A 22,933-nucleotide genomic window follows, 5' to 3' on the forward strand; every position below is an offset into this window, starting at 1 on the left:
TATTATCAGATTGAGTTGTATGAGTTCTTTATGTATTTTGGATATGATGTACTATCAGATACATCACTTGCAAATATCTTCTCCCATTCGGTAAGTTTCCTTTTCATTTTATTGACAACTTCCTTTCACTGTGCAAAAGCTTTTTAGTTTGATGTAGTCCTAATTGTTTTGTGTTGCTTTTGTTTCCCTTGCCTAGGGTCACTTATCCAGAAAAATATTGCTAAGGTTGATTTCTGAGAGACTACTGTCTATTTTCGTTTAGGAGTTTTATTCTGTCAGATCTTACATTTAGATCTTTAATCTATTTTGATTTTATTTTTGTGCATGGTATAAGATAGTGGTCCAATGTCTTTCTTTTGCATGTAGCTGGCCAGTGTTCATGGGTTGAAAGAATTAATATGGTTAAAATGTCCACACTCCCAAAGCAATCTACAGATTCAATGCAATCCCTATCAAAATACTGATAGTATCTTTCACAGAACTAGAGAAAAAAAAATCAAAAAATCTGTATGGAACCACAAAGACCTTGAACAGCCAGATCTTGAGAAAGAAGAACAAAGCTGGATGTATCACAATCCCAGATTCTAAAATATATTCCAAAGCTGTAGTAATCAAAACAGTATGTTACTGGCACACAGAAGAGTACATCAATCAATGAAATGGAATTGGAAGCCCCAAAATGAACGATTATGGCTGATTAACCTATGAGAAAGGAGACGAAAATATACAATGGGGAAAAGATAGTCTCTTCAATAAACGGTATTGGGAAAACCGAGCTCCCCTTCTTTTTTCTCCCCTCCCTCTTAACCCTTGCCGTTATAACTCCCATTCCAGTGTCTACAAAACACTTCCCAACACCTTCAAATATTTTGCTCTATCTTAGCTCAACCAATGACTTTCAATCCTGGCTGCACATTAAAAGAACTTAAAAGAAAAAATGCCTGAACTTCACCCACTGCAGAGGCTGATTCAGTCAGTCTGGGGTCTAGCCCTGGAACAATTGGCATGTTTGTCATAATCTCCCTAGGTGACTTCAGTGTGCATCCAAGCTTGAGAATAAACAGCCTTAACTGAAACCTGGATCTTCCTCTGCACCCCTTTATCCCCACCCTTATCTGCCTGAATAACTTCCATTATCCATCAAGATTCAACTAAAACCACCACCTCCAAGAAGGCTGCCCTGGGAGGCTTAGTGATCTAGGTACCACCCTATCTTCCTACTATGCCCTGTGTATGCTCTGTCATAGCCTTTATGTCCCTGTTCATAGTAACTTCTTACTTTCATGTCTGTCTACCTCAATAAGCTCTGAATTCCTTACGAGTAGGAACTATATCTTCTTCATCTCTGTGTCCCCACAGTGTAACTTATGCAGTGCTTAGCACATGGTTGTCATCCAGAGATCCTTGTGAGAGAGCAGGCAGGAGGGAAGAGATTGAGAAGGGAATTTGAGAATGACGGTGGAAAGAAAAATCTCTCTCCCTGTACTGTCAGCCTCCGGCTTCCAAGGATAAAATTGATTTTATTTAGCATGCTTTGGGGACTATAAGGTAGAGGCAAAGCACACAAAGTAAAAATAGAAGACAACTTTCCATTTTTAGAAAAAAAGTAAATTACATGAAAGCTGGCCCATATATGGAAAGTATTTTTAAAATATATTTTTGGTGATCTACTAAGGACATTATCATTCATCCCCAATTTCTGTGCAGTTGGTGACCCAAATCTTCTTTGACATTCTCATTCTGTTTATGGTGGCTATATGGTGGGCATAATAATGCCTTAATAATGCTTCTCAAACCTGTGCGTATCCCCAAACCCCAACCTTTGAATATGTTACCTTACCTAGCAGAATGGAATGTGCAGATGAAATTAAGGATCTTGAGATGTGGAGAATATCCTGGATTATCCAGGTGGACCCAATGTAATCACAAGAGTCCTTATGAGTGAAAGAGGGAGTCAGGAGTCTCAGTTATCTGTGTCACTGATACAGCATGAGAATAACTTGACCATCTGTTACTGGCTTTGAAGTTAGAGGAAAAGCCAAGAAACACGTCTGCAGAAGCTGGAAAGGGCAAGAAAACAGATTTTTCCCTTAGAGCTTTTAGAAGGAACACAACCCTGTTGATACCTTGACTGTAGCCCAGTGAGGCCTGTTCAGACTGATACCACCGCCAGAATAGTAAGATAATTTGTGTTGTTATTTTAAGCTGCTAAATTTGTGGTGGTTTGTTACAGCAGCAATAGGAAACTAATACAGTGGATGTAAAATGTTTCCAGAATACACTCACACCTGTCTTGCATGTTTTCCATTTTGAATTAATGTCACCTCTGCCACAGCTGTTGTGAAATAATCACTGCAAGTCTTGATGATGACCTTGAGTCATTACTAGACCATCAATCATAAGTGAAAGAATAAGCAGTTGTCACCCCAGAAGTCCACATGGCTCGTTCATGGAAGACATACAGCCCATGCCCCAAACAGACACTGTGATCTAGCACAAAACAGGAGCCTGGAAAAATTCACAAAATGGTTCCTAACTTTGGATTCCAGCTGCACTTGAGCAGCTCAGAGACCACAGACCCCAGACCTCCAGTACGTTGGTCATCACCCCTTTCACTCTCCCAGGTCTCCTGCCAAAAGGACATCAGGCTTTGTTCTAAGTGCAGACCTTGAGGGTGAGGGCAGAGGAGAAGGCGACAGAATGAGGATTTTCCAGTGCTCGTTCCCAGAGATAGATGCAAGATAATCAGATTTGCTCCATTGTCCAAATTGATCATCCAACAGGCATCTCCTGAAGGTCATTATGCTAAAAAGGTGTCTGTGCCTTGTTCCAGACTGTCTGGAGGAGGAGGAAGGGAGAAGGAAAAGAAAAACTCGCCTATCGGTGGTGAGCTCATACATATTTTAGAATGATTCATTAAATTTTAAAAGGGAATTTGGGTTAACCCTAAAGTAGCCAGAAATTTTATAGAATCAGTATTCCCCATTTTCTGAACTTTCTGATGGACCAGTATGTTAGCAGACATGCTGTTTGCTAACATCCTGTTTTGGTTTGAAAGACTTTTTCTTTTAGCTTCTGTAATACACCCTTTCTTCTCTTCATGCAGGCGCAGAACCGAGTGAGGGTCCTAGGGATTAAAATGTCACCTTTATTACTGATGAACTTTTCTGGAGGATAGCCTTTCTGAATGGGGCAACAGTAAGCTTTCTTTTATAGCACCTCTGAATTCAGCAAAATGACCTCCTCAGCTACAGCCAGCTAGTACGAATGATCCGGCCCCAGGAGCAGCGCTGCCTGCAGTCACAACCAGCAAGAGTCCAAAAGGGGCAGAGATAGGCTTGCCTGCCATCTCCCCCACTCAATGATTCCAAGGAGGGTTGTCCCAGGGAGGAGGAAGTGAGGGGCAGAGGGGCCAGGAGCGCTATGCTAGTAAGAGCTCTTCAGCACGGATTCGTGAAGAATAGGGAGTGAACACGCTCCACCTGATAGCTTCTTCTAAATGTTAGCAAGTAAGTTATGCTGTCATTAAGCTAACTAAGTAATTATATCTAGGGAAATCCCGAAAGCAAAATGAACAAGAGCTGACGAGAGATCCATCACCGCAAAGCATGCGTGGAAGCAGCAGCCTTCCACTCAGTGTGGCACATAGTGTGAGGTGTGTTGCTGGTAATAAATTAAGTACGGACATGACACTGTCTTTAGAAATTAGAACCTGTTCAAAATGTTCCCTCTAAATGCCTGGGTGGCTCAGTAGGTCAAGCGTCCGACTTGAGCTCAGGTCATGATCTGGCATTCCATGAGTTCGAGCCCCGCGTGGGGCTCTGTGCTCACAGTTCAGAGCCTGGAGCCTGCTTCTGATTCTGTGTCTCCCTCTCTCTCTGCCCCTCCCCAGCTCGTGCTCTGTCTCTGTCTCTCAAAAATAAATAAACATTAAATTCTTTTTTTAATTTTGCCTATAATAACGTTATTCCCACTCACCTCATTTCAGATCTACTTTCTTGAATGACAGAAAAAGGTGAGGAGTTACAGATACCATTCCAGAAATTACACATAGCCTAGTCTATCTTATCTGTGAGGAAGCTTATAGTGAAGGATTTTTTATAGTAGCATTAATAGTTGTGCAGTTGTGAACTATTGAAATACCTGTGAGTTGCAATTTTTATAGTTGCTTCTGTTTATTTTTTGTTTTATCCAGGAATGAATTTGATTAAGAAGGTGAGATTTTTTTTTTAAGCACAAATATCAGCAGAACACATGAACAAGAGTGACCCTACACTTTTGGTTAACAATGACAGAAGAACTACAGTATCAGGTAAAGACCACAGCATGTACTTAAATGTGTGAAATTTTCAAGAATGTTATTAACATCATTATAAAAATTGAATGCACATTTTCACATATAATAATTTAAATTGTAAAATAGGGAAGTTTTTGTTTAATTTTTTTGTACTTAGTTGCTCATAAGGAATTGGGAGTCAGATACATTTTAGTTAGGATTCATTTTTAAATTAATTTCTAAAAGGAGATTAGCTATACATATTTTTATTATACAATCATCACTTCAAGGTTTTTAATGGCTTATTGTTCATTTGCTTATAAAATGACTTAATGAAAACTTTTACAGAGATTCTCCCATAAAAGGCTCACGGTTCTTTTTCCTTTATTTCCCTGCTACCAACTCCCTGGTTTGATGAGATTTGTCCAATTCTGAAAATATTGTGTTATGCTTGTAAACTGCCAAGAAAAAACGTAGGAAAAATGAGCACTCTTTTCTGCCCTGAAGCCAACCTCAATCCTTCTCCAACACTCTGTCCTCTTAGGAAAGCTTTAGGTTGGCCAAGAACAAGATTTTCCCTTAACAACAAATCAGGCTGTTGCTAGGTGATTGTGACATAGGAAGAGTAACCTCCAATCAAAAAGCAGCCCCCAAAGTGTGATTGTGGCATATCAATATAAATATGAGAGCTCTCCCCAGCTCTTAGGCCCTTCTCCTCTCCACTCGTAACTGATAAGGAGACCAACATCTGCAATGGCCAGATCCACCAGCAAAAAGAACAAGTGCTCCAGAGGACTTCAAAGCCCAATCTCCAGAAAGAAATTACATTCCAGCACCGACTTTGGCCATAGAAATTATTCACTCTACGTAAACAGGGTCCTAAAGGAAGTGATTCCCCAGAGGGGCATATCATCTCACACCTTGGACATCATGAACACCCTGATCAATGGCATCTTTGAGCGCATTTCTATGGAAGCCTGCAGTGTGATGTGTTTCCGAAATCGCTGTACCCTCACCCTTGAAGATATCCAGAAGGCAGTGTACTTGCTGTTACCTGAGAAACTAGCTAAGTATGCAGTGACTTTTGGAAGTGAAGCTGTCCAAAGATATGTCCAGTCCTAAACTTTACATGCCTGCTTAATTAAATCTTGGGGAAAGTAAATCAAACTTACTACCCAAATGATCACTTCACTATAGAATTCGCTCTTTTTTATAGCATGGCAATATTTCCTGGTTATTTCCCCCATCCCTCTTATCTCTAGAGAAGAATTACTCTCTCACTATTTTATCTTTGAACAATTTGATTATTTAGGATTTCCCAAAACCTGCTCCCTGCCCAAGTCCCACCCACTCTTATTTTTCCTGTGACTGCGTAAATCTCATTATATAAATTCAACGTTTATTGTATTGTTAAGGTATCGTTAACTATGTATGGGATGATTTAAACTAGTTCTTCTGACCACCCCCCCCCAGCTCACATGGACTAAATTTATGAAAACAAACATTTTACTCAGAAGTATACCGGCATTGATAAATTTTCATCAAAAAAGTATTTTCTAGAGCAAACTACAACGAATTCAGTTCCTTAATGAAGTCTCTATACAGCATGTTAACGATTTCCTTTGCTTTAATTCTTATTTCTTGACTTTCAACAAGTTTGGTTCACATCCGTGTAAATTTTATCTTTATGTGTAATTGTCCTTCACATTCAGATTTGGTTCTCTAGGATTTACTGTTCTACATTTGTGCTGTAATAAGAACAATACCCAGGAAACTATACTCAATTTATAAACTTCAAGAACTTTACAAATGTCACTGGAGGTGTTTCCCATCTCCCTGTCCACTATCCCGAGTTTTGTTTCCTTCCTGTTCCCTTGCTTTTCTGTGTGCTTTTTGTAAACATCTCTACATTATAAGCTTAACTTTGCTTGTTTCATAACATGGGGGTATACTATCTGTGTTCTTCTGTGCCTGCCTCTTTCTTTTAAACTTATTTCTAAGGTATATACCTGTTGATATATGTATAGCTCCAACCCATTCTTTTCACTGATAGGTTGTATAATATTCAGTAATATGAATATACCATGGTGTACTTTGCTATGTCCCCAGCATTTTATGTAAGTCAACTTACTGAATCCCTACAACCTTGTGATCATTAATAATTATCCTGTTCTACAGATGAGGGAAATGGAGCACAGAGACAGAGAAACCAGCAACTTGTCTGTGGTCACACTGCTGTGTAAGTGGCAGAGCTGACCAGGTTAACAAGAGTCCACTGTGAGCACGTATTATCTGCTGTGAGCATTCTTTTTTTTTTTTTAATTTTTTTTAATGTTTATTTATTTTTGAGACAGAGAGAGACAGAGCATGAACGGGGGAGGGGCAGAGAGAGAGGGAGACACAGAATCGGAAGCAGGCTCCAGGCTCTGAACCATCAGCCCAGAGCCCCACGCGGGGCTCAAACTCACGGATTCACGGATCGCGAGATCGTGACCTGAGCTGAAGTCGGACGCTTAACCGACTGAGCCACCCAGGCACCCCTGCTGTGAGCATTCTTATGTACATATCTTCTGTTACAAACGTACGAGAATTTCTCTAGGTAAAATACCCAACCATGGAATTGCTGGGTCATTGATTTGCTTATATTCAACATTATTAGATATTACCAGACCGTCTTCCAAAGTGTTTGTACCAATTTACATTTGCAGTAAATGAGAGTAACTCAGGTTCTTCTGGTTACAAGGATCACTTAAATTTCGTCAAGGAAAGGGGATTTCTTGTATGTAAAGCTAGGATGGGAATAGTGAGACTATTCTCGGTGTCTTACTGTTAACACCCACTCTGTTTCTCCTAGGTTGCTCATTTCTAAATGCTTCCTTCTCAGAGTTCCCGCCAGGTCCGTTGGATTCCACTTACATGAAATACCACAGTAAGATTTTACCACAATAAAAAAATGGTTTAAAAAAAATTTAAGTGGGTATTTTATACACATGCATTTATATCATCAGACTTGAAACTACCCAGTTTGAGTTAGGCCCAGAAGGAGGTTGCTGACCTCGCTAAAGATTAGCTGACCATGATTATATAGCTGCCCACATCTGCCACTCTGCTCTGGGTTGGACCCAGAAGGACCTCAAAGGTCTACCACAGGTCAGCAAATTACAGCCATTGGGCCAAGTCTGGAAGCAGCTCTTTTTGGTATGTCCTCACAAGCTAAGAAGGTTTTTAAAAATGTATAGGGATATTTTAAAAGAAAAAAAAAAACACAAGATTATTCAACAAGCCTAATGTGCCCCACAAAGCCTAAAATATTTATTGTCTGGCTCTTTGTAGAAAAAGTCTCCACCTGTGGTCTGTACAGTGCTGCTTCTCTTGCAGGTTGTGATAAGGCAGGTTTTCTATGGCTTTGCTTGGGATGCGCTTGTCTGTATAAAAAAACTCACAAATATGAAAAGTTCATCGTTGGCTTTTCAAATCATTCCAGTAAGGATAGTACCTACAAATGGTACTCAACAACTGGGGCAAGGGAATAACCATTCACAGAAACAGTCTTCTAAATTGAGGTGTTTTAAAGATGGGTTAAGGGAACAAAAGTGTTCTTTATGTGTTATTCTCTTTGCCTCTGTATGTTTTTGAAATATTTTAAAATGATTTCAAAAGAAGGTCAAGATGCTTGGCAAAAACTCTCTGACACTGGTTTTAAGTCGCATTATATAAAGGCATGTACGTAAAAATACCCATATTTTCAAAAGACTTTAACCATCTTTATTGTGGCAAAAAATATATATAACATAAAACTGCCATTTTAATCACTTTTACGTGTACAGCCAGCCACACTAAGTCCATCCACGTTGTTATGTGGCCATCACCACCATCCATCTCTAGTACTTTTTCATCTTCCCAAACTGAAACTTTATAAACATTAAATAATAATTCCATATTTCCTCCTCCCCAACCCTTTCTTTTTTTTTTTTTTTTTAATTTTTTTAGCGTTTATTTATTTTTGAGACAGAGAGAGACAGAGCATGAACGGGGGAGGGTCAGAGACAGAGGGAGACACAGAATCCAAAACAGGCTCCAGGCTCTGAGCTGTCAGCACAGAGCCCGACACGGGGCTCGAACTCACGGACCGTGAGTTCGTAACTCACGGACCGTGAGATCGTGACCTGAGCCGAAGTCGGACGCTTAACCGACTGAGCCACTCAGTCGCCCCTCCCCAACCCTTTCTAAGTGTGATTCTGCTTTCTGTCTCTTCTGTCTTAGAATGTGACTATTCTAAGCACTTCGTTTCAGTTGAGTTCAACAGTATTGGTCCTTTTGTGACTGGCTTATTTCACTTAGCATAAAGCCTTCAAGATTCGTCCATATCGTAACACATGTCAGAATTTCCTTTCTTTTTAAGGCTGAATAATATTCAGTATATGAATTTATCACATTTCGTTTATTCATTCATCCATTGGTGGTCGCTGGGGTTGCTTCTACCTTTTAGCTATTGAAAATAATGCCACTATGAACATGGGTATACAAATATCTCTTCAAGTCCATGCTTTCAATTCTTTCAGGCATATATCCAGATGTGGAATTGCTGGATCATATGGTAATTCTAATTTTTTGAGAAACCACCATATCATTTTCCACAGTGACTGTTCCATTTTACTGCCTCACCAGCAATGCACAAAAGTTCCAATGTCTCCACATCCTCATCAACCTTTGTTATTTTCTGTTTTATGTTATACATGTGTATATATATATGTATATATATATATGTGAGATATATATCATATGTTATATACATATATGATATATATGTATGATATATGATAGCCATCCTAATAGATATAATGTGGTTTTGATTTGTGTTTCCTCAATGATTAGAGATGTTGAGCATCTTTTCATGTGTTCACTGACTGTTTGTACTTTTTCCTTAGATGAATGTCTTTTGTCTATTTTTAAATTGTTTTTTGTTGCTGTTGAGTTGAAGGAGTTATTTACATATTCTGGATATTAATCCCTTCCTCCAGATATATGATTTGTAAATATTTTTCTCCCATTCCATGGGTTGTCTCCTCGATGTGTTGATAGTGTCCTTTGACACACAGAAGTTACTAATTTTGATAAATCCAGTTTGTCTACGTGTTCATTTTGTGTCATATGCCACTTAATATTTTTATTGTTCCTTTATGAGAAAGTTATTTGCAACATTATACATATATGTATATATACATATACATGTATGTATTATATGTATATATGTAATGTTTATTTGTTTATTTTGAAAGAGAGAAAGTCAGCCAGGGAGGGGCAGAGTGAGAGGGAAAGAGAGAGAGAATCCCAGCAGGCTCTGTGCTGTCAGTGGAGAGCCTGAAATCAAGAGTCAAATGCTTAACCGACTGAGCCACCCAGGCACCCCTCTATATATTCTTAATTTTGGAGTCAATTCATAGTGTCAACATGGCTTCTAAAATTTGAAAATAGTCTCAAACTAGCTAACACATTAAAAAGGGTTAAAAATATCTCAAGGCATAATTTTGCCATCAATAGGACCATTTTACCAGTTTTTCAGTCTTGCGCCCTAGTTACCTGAGACAGTTAAATGACAGTAAGACAAAAAGTAGTACACACTGCTGGTAGTCCTCAATATATATTTACCCCTTCTTCTCCGAAATAGGGCCCCAATTTTTAGCTGAGCTCATAGCCACCCTGTACAAAGGCTACATTTCCAACCCTTCCTTTGGCGAATGTGTCCATGTGACCAAGTGCCGATGAATGGGAGTGTATACACAACCTCTGAAAAGTTACCTTAAGTATCATCAAAGTGCTCTTTTCCCTTTTCCTCTCTCCTGCTGACTGGACTGAGGATGTGGAAGCCGGGGCTGGAGCAGCCACCTCAAACTAGGAGCTGAAACCTGTATATTAAGGATAATAGAGCAGAAAAGTGAAAGAGCTTTGGTCTCTGATGATTGAACTCCTGGGCAGCCTAGCACTGCCTGTGTTTATGTGAGAGCGAAATCAATTTCTAATTTGTTTCAGCCAGTATTATTTTGGTTTTCTATCATTCATAGTCAAATCTAATTCTAATGTAGACATCCAGAAGATAACTGGCTGCTACACAATGTGGTTAGTCTCAAAATGATTGTACACTTATTAAATAAAAACATAATAAACTATAAATGGAGGATGACGAATGCCTTGTGTATTTACCAGAAGGTGTTTCTGTGCAATGAAATCTCATGCGATGTAGCAGCCCTTTCTTAGAAATGTGTAATGCAGATGGCAAAAGCTTGCCTGTTGTTAGTCTGTTGGACACATGATGTGATTTTGAAACACTACTTAAAATACAAAAACAGTAAGATATTCAAAGAAGATAGGAAAAGCATTTCCCACTAAGCCAACAACATGACCAACCTACCAATTCTGTGGTAATTTCCGGATAGTGATATACAGTATCATAAAAGATGTCTCCCACCCCCAAGAAAGAATAGTGCTGATTTTGTAATACAAATTACCCAAATGATAAATTTCTAGCAAACTTAGATTATTCTTCTCTGAGTTTAGAAACCTTGTTTTGGAATTGAATAGTGTAATCTCATACAAACATATATTGTCCCTATAATTATTTAAAGTCTTGCTGTGCACACCGCTAGCTTGTTCCCATAGGAACTAAATGTGTTGGAAATTACAAGAGGATAGAAAAATACCATTAAGTGTAATACCTTGCATGTGGCACTTATAGTTCATTTATATGTTCACAGAAATCCCTTCTTTGCAATAGATGCTGAGAAAACAAAGGCGAGGTCCATCCCATTAAAAACTTAAAATCTTATGGAATAATCCAAAACTAAAACTATTGGGAACAGCTGACAACAATAAGTCTAAGCTGTGAACTAGGCATTACTCTAAATACACCATCTATGTCAACTCAATACAAAAAGCCAAGACAACATGAGAGAGGCACTGTTACCATTTTAGTCAGGGAAACTGAGGCATTAAATAGGCTAAAAAACTTGCCAGAGGTCACATACCTAGTAAGAAAAGAAATGTGATGAGTATGGTACTGACACAAAAACAGACACTCAGACCAATGGAACAGAATAAAGAACCCAGAAATGGACCCACAAATGTATGGCCAACTAATCTTTGACAAAGCAGGAAAGAATATCCAATGGAATAAAGACAGTCTCTTCAGCAAGTGGTGCTGGGAAAACTGGACAGCAACATGCAGAAGAATGAACCTGGACCACTTTTTTACACCATACACAAAAATAAGCTCAAAATGGATGAAAGACCTAAATGTAAGACTGAAGCCATCAAAATCCTTGAGGAGAAAGCAGGAAAAAAACCTCTTTGGCCTTGGCCGCAGCAACTTCTTACTCAACACGTCTCTGGAGGCAAGGGAAACAAAAGCAAAATTGAACTATTGGGACTTCATCAAAATAAAAAGCTTCTGCACAGCGAAGGAAACAATCAGCAAAACTAAAAGGCAACCGACAGAATGGGAGAAGATATTTGCAAGTGACATATCAGATAAAGGCTTAGTATCCAAAATCTATAAAGAACTTATCAAACTCAACACCCAAAAAACAAATAATCCAGTGAAGAAATGGGCAAAAGACATGAATAGACGCTTCTCCAAAGAAGACATCCAGATGGCCAACCGACACATGAGAAAATGCTCCACATCACTCATCACCTGGGAAATACAAATCAAAACCACAATGAGATACCACCTCACACCTGTCAGAATGGCCAAAATGAACAACTCAGGCAACAACAGATGTTGGCGAGGCTGCGGAGAAAGAGGATCTCTTTTGCATTCCTGGTGGGAATGCAAGCTGGTGCAGCCACTCTGGAAAACAGTACGGAGGTTCCTCAAAAAACTAAAAATAGAACTACCCTACGACCCAGCAATTGCACTACTAGGAGACATGCCTGTATCCCTAGGCATTACAAGGGATACAGGTGTGCTGTTTTGAAGGGACACATGCACCCCCATGTTTATAGCAGCACTATCAACAATAGCCAAAGTATGGAAAGAGCCCAAATGTCCATCGATGGATGAATGGATAAAGAAGATGTGGTGTATATATATGGAGTATTACTCAGCAATCAAAAAGAATGAAATCTTGCCATTTGCAACTAAGTGGATGGAACTGGAGGGTATTATGCTAAGTGAAATTAGAGAAAGACAAATATATGACTTCACTCATATGAGGACTTTAAAACACAGAACAGATTAAAATAAGGGAAGAGAAGCAAAAATAATATAAAAACAGGGAGGGGGACAAAACATAAGAGACTCTTAAATATAGAGAACAGAGGGTTACTGGAGGGGTTGTGGGAGGGGGGATGGGCTAAATGGGTAAGAGGCATTAAGGAATCTACCTACTCCTGAAATCACTATTGCAGCATATACTAACTAATTTGGATGTAAACTTGAAAAAAAAAAAAGAGAAAAAGGAAACAAATGTGATGAAACCCACTTATTCTGGCTCCAGAGTCTATAACTTAAAGCACAATGCATACTGCATCTCACATGGAGAAAGACATGTGGAATATCATGTGGAACATGGGAGGGGCATCTAATCCAGAACAGAAAGGGGTCTTACAGGAGATAAAACCTGCCTGGGTCTTGAAGTATGAATAGGAAATGCACATAACATAGAAGGAATGATACTTGCAAAAGCACAGGGCATCAAACAGTATACATTTAAGATCATTGCAAGTTGAATGACGGCCAAGAGCACAGGAGGAGGGATGGTGGAAATGAGGTCAGAGAGAATGGCAAAAATCTGTGGGCTGACTTATAACCTGAATGTGATGCTAGAACCTGTGAGGAGACCCATGGAGAAACTTTTATTTTATTTTATTTTATTTTATTTTATTTTATTTTATTTTATTTTATTTTATTTTCAGAGAGAGATAGCCTGAGTGGGGGAGAGGGGCAGAGGGAGGGAGAGAGAGCGAGAGAGAAAGAGAGGGAGGGAGAATCCCAAGCAGGCTCCATGCTTAGCTCAGAGCCCAACACAGGGCTCAATCCCACAACCCTGGGATCACGACCTAAGCCGAAGTCAAGAGTTGGACACTCAATCAATTGAGCCACCCAGGCACCCTGGAGAGATACGTACCCAGGAGAAAGATACGCTAGCATTTGTATTTAGAAAGATTATCCTACCAGCAGAGATGAGGAGAATGGATTAAAACAGGGAAAGACACATTTACATATTGATTGGAGTGATCCATGAAAGACATGTTGAGGAGTTGAACAGAGTCCGTGGCAGTGGAGAAAAGGAAGAAGCGATGGATGCAGAAAGTACTTAGGAGACAGAATTCTCAGAAGATATGTGGGATTTCCAGGGCCCTGGCCCAGGAGACTTGATATAGCCAAGACATGAAGCTCAGTTAATTTAGTACTGACACATAAAACATCTAGATAATACGTTAAGTGCTTGCTGTAAATGGTGCCATATGTGGGGCATCACAAGAATGCTCAAAGTGCAGAGGATCTAGCAAAAGTCAAAACAACCTTGGGAAGGATGTTTAGCACTTGTTTAAAGCTTAGCTAGAAGAGGACAGCTTAAATTTTAATACTTGAGATCAGTTTTTATCACAACCTTGCGCTATGCCACACATCATGTGTTGACAGATTTGCTTAGCTCTGACAGCTGATTTTTTGGAAGACATTTGGCAATACGGGGAGAACCCAGCAGACTATGTAAATCATGGGGAGACAGTAGCAGCCTGTAAATACAAGGTGAAAGGTTAATTATATTCAAGATGAAGAGAGCAGAAGAATAAAACTGCTGCTTGTCCTTGTGTGCGCTTGGAGGAGAATTACTCTGAGGCAAAGAGGACCTGTTTTCATGAAAGACTCTGTGATGGTCAGGGTACAGGCTGTGGGGCCACAGGGCCCTGGCAATGCATTGGGACATAACAGGTAGAGAAAAGGCCGTTCCTCCCCCCACGCCGCCACCCCCTGCCCTGGGACCAGAATCCCAAAGTGGAAGCTGCAGATAGAGCCTGCAAGAAGCTTGTGGGGAATAAGGAGAATAAAGCAGGGTCCTGTGAAGCTTATTCCCAATAGGCTGGTTTGTGGGCACGTGTGAAGCCAGGCCTCCTTGTAAGAATCACAGACATTTCTGTGGGGAACTTTGCCAAAAGGTGAGTCACAGGAACTTTGAGTTACTAAGGTGTTAACTGAAGAGAACTTAGGGTTTTACCCCACATAACTCCTTCCAAGGGCCATCTCTTTTTTTTTTTTTTTTTTTTTTTTTGGTCATCTTGTGGTGGTTGCAGCAGAGAAGGCAGAAAAGTCACTTGACATCAAATGAATCTTTGCAGAGTTGTATGCTGATTCCCAATGAAGTCACCCTTTTAGAATATTATTATTAAAGCGAGTATACCTTGTCCCAGTCTGATATATTTTCATTTGGGCTACTCCACAGTTAAAAGACTTTCAAGAAAAATAACCAGCACTACTTAATGTGTCAGTCAGTCTCCAAGATGGCTCCTTACTGATTCTCTTCTGATGCGCATGCTCTGTACAGTCCCCTCCCACAGTCTATTAGAGTTGGTCTGTGTCACCAACAGAATACAGTAAGTGACAGTGTGTGACTTTCAGTGCTGCTTCATTAAAAAAAAAAAAAAAAAAGGAAAACAGTGCCGCTTCAATGTTTTCTCTTGGATTACTCACTCTGGGGAAACCAGCTACCCTGTCATGACGACATCAAAGCAGCCCCATGGAAAAATGCAAGTGGTAAGGAACTCAGGTCTCCCTCCAACAGCCAGCGTTGACTTGCCAGCCATCTGAGCATGCTACCTTTAAAGTAAATCTTCCCGCCCCAGTCAAACTTTCTGAGGATGACAGCTCTGGCCAATCTCTTCACTGAAAACTCCCAAGAGATTCTGAGGCAGAAACACTCAACTTAGCTGCTCCAAAATTCCTGAGCCTCAAAAATGTTAGGAAGTAAAAGTTGGTATTATTGCTTCAAGTTTGGGATAATTTGTTAAGCAGCAATATTTAACCCACAGACTTAATTTATGCCCACGTGAACAAGACACCTCACCAAGGTAATCCCACCAAAACAAAGAGATTGCCCCAACAACAGGATTTACCTTCTACCTTTAGGCAACTAAAGCAAATTTCTGGTATTTTTCAAATACAGTCATGTTTTTGTCTCCACTTAGAGACAATAATGTTCAGAAATATTAAAGCGTAAGTCCAAACCACCCATTATAGCACCATGTGGATAGCTACCTAGGCTGCAGAGTCTGCTAAATCAGTTTCAAAAAAGCCGGCAAAAAATTAGTCTAGACAGTATCTATGGATAAACAACATCATTGCATTCAATTATCTGACTGGAGAGAGAAGGAAAAAAAAAATTCTGACAGTAATTTGATTTTAGGAAAAGGGAACTATGATAAAATGCTATTATTAAAGAAAAACTGAATGGTGCATTTTCCAAAGCAAAGTCCCTACAGCAACATGAACACATTCAAAATCTGTGATTGAAACCCCAAGGAAAATGCTGGCCTCTACATAAGGTGAGGAGGAACTCTGATCTCAGAGGCCTACTTGTAATGTTGTAAGCAAATTCAAGCAAAAATTCAAGCAAAACAAATCCAGACATTTCAATTAGCACAAAAAATAATAATAATAACCATAACTGGAGACAACTACCCAAGTTTGGGAAGATCTCAAAGATGAGATTGTATGTTGTTGTGTACAGCTTTGTACTGTGGTTCATGCTTTCTGTATCAGTCTCTTGACCTGAACTGTAAGTTCCTAGAAGGTATGGGCTCAGTAACTCTCTCAAGTCACTGCCTAGAGTTAGCGCATTAGTCTGAGTTCCCTAGGAAAAAAAATTGATTCTGAAGCAAGGCTTCCTTGGCAAGTTCAATCACTGAGAAGCGAGAGTGAAAGAAAAGACAATTGAGTCAGAGGAGTATGGGAAGGAAAAGCAAGGTAATGCACTGACCACGCTGGCTACTGTTCCATAACAAGCAATTGCCTGACTGGTGTTGCAGCGTGACCATGCAGGACATGTCTGGACAGATTAAATGGAAAAACCATGACTCAGAACAGTCTCTGGTCGTGGAGAAAAAATGGAGAAGGAATTTATCCCCTGGCTTCACTTTTTACTAATCAAAGTTTGTTCCATGAGGAGTTTATGCCTCTAAACACCAAGGCTGTGGCCCCTTCAGCAACCAGTAGGGAAACTACATCCTATGACCTCTGGCATAGGACTTCGTACAAATCTGGAAAGGTAAGAGGGACCGGAGATCCTGGGCATTCGTCTTGGGTAACAGAAAGGCAAGACCCCACAGAAAGTCCTTCATCACAGTGGCTGTGGTGAAGACATACAACCCTGAGGTGTCAGGGGTCAGGTGAGCTGGAAACATGTATTCGATATAGCCAGTGTTGGTCGATACTCGTGGATAGAAACTTCTTGTAGTCTGAAGGACAAACGGGAGAGTAACAAGTATCCATTAGAGCTATAAAATCAGCGTCACCCAATTTCATATGTAAATTTAGCTTATCTCTTCAGCCCTAGCCTTTTTCCTCCAACACCAGCAAAGCACTGTTGTCTCAGAGACAGGGCTAGGCAATGAAGGGTTCTTACTGTCAGTGCTCCTTCTAGGCTGATCTCTGCAGGAAGAATTATTAGGTTTGGGCCAAACTGCTCTTCTTAAGCCCTCCTCATGATCCAAGCTGGCCTCAGAATCCCCAAACTGCAGTCCTCTTTTGGGTAGCAGCCCGGGTTAATTCATTTGCTTCTATTTTATACAAATTTCAAGTACGTGACTTTGAAAAATAAATAAGGGAAAACTTTGTGCATAAAATCTGAAATAGTTCAAATGTACTGATTGTTGATAATTGCCTACTTTTGAAGCTGGTGAACTATGCTTATACTATCGTCACTTATTGGAACTACTTTAGGGTCATAAACAAGCAAGCGCATGATCATTTTTCAGAATGAGTCATGGACTATGTGAGATCTTTCAGGAAAAAATACTCACAAAAGGCATCTGCCTGGTCCTTTTACCAGTGTTATTATTATTTTGCAGATGAGGAAACTGAGTCATTACATGATTGAATTTGGGGACTCAAAGCCAAGTCCTCAGTCTTCAATCCCCATATCCTTTCCATTGTTCTAGCCCTCCCAACTTTGTGTTACCATCAAATGTAATAAGAAAACTTTACTTTCATGCATGGTGTCAGTAAAAATATTGGCTGAGCCCACTATACTGTACCTAACATGTTCCTTTAGGTTGACATAAAGCTTTTAATGGATATTCTTTTTACAGTGTGGTTCGATCACCCATCCACTTAGCTACTTTAAATGCAACAAGCCACAATTGACCATTTATCCCCAAGAAAGTAGTAATAGCAGTAACAACCACAAGAATACTAATATTTACCATTTTCTAGCACCAGGTACTGTCTGAGAGTCTTCACATATGTTATTTCACATCATTCTCACAGTAGCCCTGTCAGGCACTACTGTCATTTTTCTTATTATACAAATAAGGAAACTAGGCTCCTAACAATAGGAGAAAATGGTATTTAACTCCTGTTAGTCAGATGTTAACTAATTTGGCCAAAGTTACACAGCTAGCAAGTGCACACTTAGTTCTGAGCCCAGATTGTTTTCCACTGACCCGAAATCCTTTACATTGGCAAAGTACACTATAAAGCTGACAGAGACATGTTCTTTTTACGTGTGCATTAGCACTTTTCGTCTTGATCACTACTTACTTTATAGATAAGGAAATTGAGGCTCAAGAAGTTGAGATATTTTTCCAAGTTCACATAGCTATTAACTGTCAGAGCTGGGAGTCAAAGCTTAGTTGGAGTTTTTTCTATTCTCTGCTTCTCACGGGAGACTATCAAATGCTTGATTAAATTGACAACTGCCTGCATTCAATTGGTGTTTGCTAATTTATCATCATAGACACACTAAAAATTAGTTTCCACAAATCCTATTAAATAAAAAAAAATCACTTAGAACAATTGTTGTCGTGAGTTCCTACCCTCTGAATTAATGAGAAACTTCTATGTTCATTGATGGAAGTGTAATTTGACGCTGGGGCCTCATGAGGATTTCAGAGAAGAGACAGAGGAGAACTAAGGAAATTGTAATACCCATACAAAGATACTGAAAATAGGAGTATAGCGAAACAAAAGAAAAGAAAACAAAACAAAAAAAGAGCCTCAAAGCAGCTCTCATCTTAACAGGGAACCTAAAAGATTATCGAAGGAGGGAAGATAGGACCAAAAAGCCGGAGATGAACAGCAACAAAACGCCACACAATGGAAGTACCTTAATACATGGATAGATAGAGTTTTCTTGAAAAGTTTCTGTTACTTTCTTAGAATACTTCTTAGAATTGGGCTTGGCTGCGTATAACGAAGATGCAAACTGACAGCAGAAATAAGGAAAAAGTTTTCATCTCTTTCATGTAATGACCAGAAATTGGCCATTCAAGACTACTATGGAGGCTGTACATTGTTAGGGACCCAGTCTCTTTTTTTGTAGCTGCTTTGCCATTCATGCTTCCATTTGCAAAGCCACCTCACAGCCCAAACCAGCTGCTGGAGCTCCAGCGTTTGTATTTGCATTCCAGGCTACAGGAAGAAGGAAGAGGGGGCAAATGGGGTCTCCTTCCTCCCTCTTAATGAGATTTTCCAGAAATAACTCACGACACTTCCACTTCTATATCATTGAGCAGAATTTCATCACATAATCACACTGACACCTAGTTGCAAGGAAGGCTCTTTTAGCTGGGTATATTGTTCCCATCTAAATGCAGAGTTCTGTTACTGAGGTGGAGACAGAATAGATATTGGGGTGTGCCATGAGCAGATTCTGCCACAAATGGATAAATGATTAATATAATTATAACAACAACAACAATAAAAGTAATAAACTCTTTCACTCTACCTCCTCAAAGACACCCACAACAGGATATTCCAAATGCCTTAGGTAAGTTGGCACCATTGGACAATTTTCTATTTAGAAAATTTTTAAAGCGAAATCAATTTAGATACTTTTATAGCAAGAACAATGGGAATGGATTGACTATAAAGCCAAAAGTGAGAAAGCTTGAGTTTTGTATTATACTAAAATCATAATATTCCTCTAATCTGGTGGTTGGCTTTTGTCCTTAGGCTGTGATGGCTGGAAGCCTATGATAAGAAACCCTTTTACATTCAATGTCATCTATATTCTCACGTTGTTACACTGCAGATTGCTTACATTGAATTTGCAGCAGCCCTGTATCCTGCTTAACTATATTCATATTTCAAGCAAACACCACTCACATTTCAAAGGAAAATTCTATCGAAAATGGTATTTAACTCCTATACATTCAAAATACTCTGGGGGTGCCTGGATGGCTCAGTCTGTTGAGTGTCCCACTTTGGCTACAGTCATGATCTCATGGCTTGTGAGTTAGAGCCCTGCGTCCAGCTCTGTACCAACAGCTCAAAGTCTGGAGCCTGCTTCAGATTTTGTGTGTCCCTCTCTCTGCCCCTCCCCCACTTGTGCTCTGCCTCTCTGTCTCTCTGTCTGTCTCTCTCTCAAAAATAAAACATTAAAAAAAATACCACAGAGAAACTAAATGCTCACCTCTTTCTAAAATTGTATAGAAATAAGCAATCAAAGTAAAGGACATTATGAAAAAAATAAGATGTCTGATGCATTCCTGTGCAAAAATAAGTGTTCTCTTAAATGTATTTTTATTTCCAGTAATGATAATAATAGCTAACATTTACTGAGTAATTATTATGTGTCACAAGCAGAGGTGAGTACATTATTTTATTCATTCATACACTGTAAGAAAAGTGTCAGTGTATTTTCTTAAACTTTGGCTCCTTAGGCACTATCATTCATTCATCCTTCCATTAACATTTGCCAAACATTTGTTATATATCTAGCACTATGCTAAAAGATAGGGAGACAGAGATTTAAAAAATACAGATACTATCCTAAGGAAATTCACATTTTTAAAAAGTGAACAAAGGGAGAAGTAAAATGAGTACATTTTAATTCCTACGTGCACGGATTCTGGAACAGGCCTTTGGGATTCACATCCTGACTCTGAACGCCTAGCTGTGGGACTTCAAGCAAATCATATAACTTCTCCAAGTTTGAGTTTCCTCACCTGAAAAATGGGAATACCAAAGTACTGAATGAGATAAACCATTTAAGTACTTAAGTCACTGTTTGGCACACTGTAAGCAGTCAATAAATGTTATTATTATTTGTGTAATAGCACCCAGGGTGTCAAAGGAACAGTAAGAAAGATGCTGAACTCAGACACCAGGCTGAGCAAGCCTTATGAAGATACCTGAGTTGAGTGTTTAAGACTATACAACTCAGGGGTACCTGGGTGGCTCTGTCAGTTAAGGTCTGACTCTTGATCTCAGCTCAGGTCTTGATCTCAGAGTCATGAGTTCAAGCCCTGCACTGAGTTCCATGCTGGTGTGGAGCCTACTTAAAAATAAAAAATAAAAAAAGACTATACAACTCAGACACTCTCCTAAATTCTCAGCTCTTTGGGGTCAAACTTCTCTTATGCCCAAATAACTCTGACACACATGCCTATAAAAGCAGAAAGTCTCATCTTTCACTGGGCTACCCCTCAGGGGTAGCAGTGAAAACTTGAGGAATAAAGACATATTCCACAAATCCTCAGGCTCCCCCAGCCAAACACTCTCTCTAGACTATTGCTCTACTTTGTGCACAGGTTATCTGCTCACACCTAACCATCTTCCCCCCCCCCCCCCCCCCCCGCCCTGGGCAGTTTCTGCTTTCAGGTTTTACTTCCTCCCTAAGTGTGGACAGAGCTGCCTCCATCAATGTTTCAAAGCACATCTCAAAGAAGCTGTCCCTTTAAATAAGCCTTCGCTGAAAGATGAGGGAGAACAGAAATACAGTAAAACCTTGGGTTACAAGCAACTTGTTTTATAAGTGTTGCACAAGATGAGCAAACCTTCTAATAACTTTTAATTTGATAAATGAGCAATGTCTTGAAATAAGAGTAGTACCTGACACCGTAGGTCACATGATCACAAGTGAGACACTGGTTATTGAAATTCACTTTGATGTACAAGTCCTTTGGATTACAAGCATGTTTCCAGAATGAATTAGGCTCACAAAGCAAGGTTTTACTTACCCCAAAAGATAGCCCACAACTAGGACTACAGATGGTTGCCCTGAAAGTCACAGCCCAAACCTAAGTTGACTATCCCTGCCTTGCTAGCCCCCACAGGTCTTTTCCCGATGTGGGGAGGAGCCAGCTGCACCCTTTCCGCAGGAATTTTCGGGTACCTCTATATTCCAGCATCCAAGCTCAATCCCCTTTTTGCCCCCAGGGAAGATGCAAAGCCTCTCTTCCCAGGCTAAGCTCCTCTTTCCCACCTCAAGATGGCAGGTGCACACTCAGGGTGCTGAGGCTCTCATCTCTGGGACAATCATGTGAATCCTCAAACGTTGCCCCAAATCAAGGTTATCCATCTTAACTCTTGGGTAGGACACCAGTGGTCCAGTCCATCTAGTGCTGCTTCTTGCTGATCTACACCCACATCATAGACTTCCCTTGGCCTTCAGGTGAAAGAAGGTCCAGGCCTGCATGACCTTCCTGGTGGTTCCCAGTCTTGAATGGACACTGCTTGGATAAAAATACACATAACTTCACCAAGGCATCATTTCTAGGCAAAGGACAGTACAAGTTCACATTTAGGAATGTTTTCATTATCTTGCAAATATACTACATTTACATTATTAAACAGAACATTTAGTAAGTTACTCTGAAGGTTTTGCATTTGGGGTTATTACACTACTTTCTGGGCTTCCCTAAGAAAAAATGGATAGGTATTTTCCTTACAAATACATTACTAAAAGGATTCATTCAACTGGTCCATTCTCAAACAAAGGGAAGTCTCACCCCAAAGACAAATGTTTACCTGTCAGATGTCTCATTTAATCAGAGTTCTGCTCTCAACCCGATTATCTGTTAGGTATACTTTGCTTTATATAAGTGTATTCCATCGTTCAGAATGGAAATAGCCCAGAGCACTTTACAAGCAATAAAGAAATGTCTTATTAAAAGGCATTTTAGTGTTCTATGACTATTGAACATAATAATACCTCTTGGCCAGACACTCTTTTAGGGATATTAGACCTATAAGGTAAAGTCCCTATCTAGAAACCAAGGAGAACGACTTTTTAAATAGTCAAGAATCCTTTGGCATTTGAACATGTACACAAAAAGATTTTTATTAATATTACTCAAGCAATCATTTAAAAGTTAGTGACTCTAGGGGCGCCTGGGTGGCTCAGTTGGTTAAGTGTCTGACTTCAGCTCAGGTCATGATCTTGTGTTTCGTGGGTTCGAGCCCTGCATCAGGCTCTGCACTGATGGCTCAGAGCCTGGAGCCTGCTTGGGATTCTGTGTCTCCCTCTCTCTTTCTGCCCCTCTCCGACTTGTATTCTGTCTCTCTCTCTCTCTCTCTCTCTCAAAAATAAATAAATATTAAAACATAACTTAAAAAATAATAATAAAAGTTAGTGACTCTTACATTCCTAGAATCATAGCACCCAGGGCACAATTCAAACTGTCTTCCATCGTCTGTTCCCTGACATCTCCCCTCTG

At 39.8% G+C, this 22,933-nt stretch overlaps 1 protein-coding gene and 1 long non-coding RNA gene across 2 annotated transcripts in view; both read left to right on the forward strand.

Annotated features, from left to right (window-relative positions):
* Positions 1–1,076: 1,076 nt before the first annotated feature.
* LOC125935730 (uncharacterized) overlaps positions 1,077–22,933 on the forward strand; it is a 31,045-nt gene continuing 9,188 nt past the window's right edge. Inside the window, exons 1-2 of the long non-coding RNA XR_007461770.1 lie at positions 1,077–1,201; positions 4,196–4,312. This is a non-coding gene — a long non-coding RNA (uncharacterized LOC125935730). The remainder of the gene's footprint in view (positions 1,202–4,195; positions 4,313–22,933) is intronic.
* Positions 4,928–5,467, forward strand: LOC125935729 (histone H2B subacrosomal variant-like). Its single transcript, XM_049649615.1, has one exon. The coding sequence runs from the start codon at positions 5,030–5,032 to the stop codon at positions 5,396–5,398; it is 369 nt and encodes a 122-aa protein (XP_049505572.1). The 5' UTR covers positions 4,928–5,029; the 3' UTR covers positions 5,399–5,467.

Source organism: Panthera uncia, assembly GCF_023721935.1.
Source record: "Panthera uncia isolate 11264 chromosome A1 unlocalized genomic scaffold, Puncia_PCG_1.0 HiC_scaffold_17, whole genome shotgun sequence".
In the NCBI taxonomy this organism is placed as follows: domain Eukaryota; kingdom Metazoa; phylum Chordata; class Mammalia; order Carnivora; family Felidae; genus Panthera; species Panthera uncia.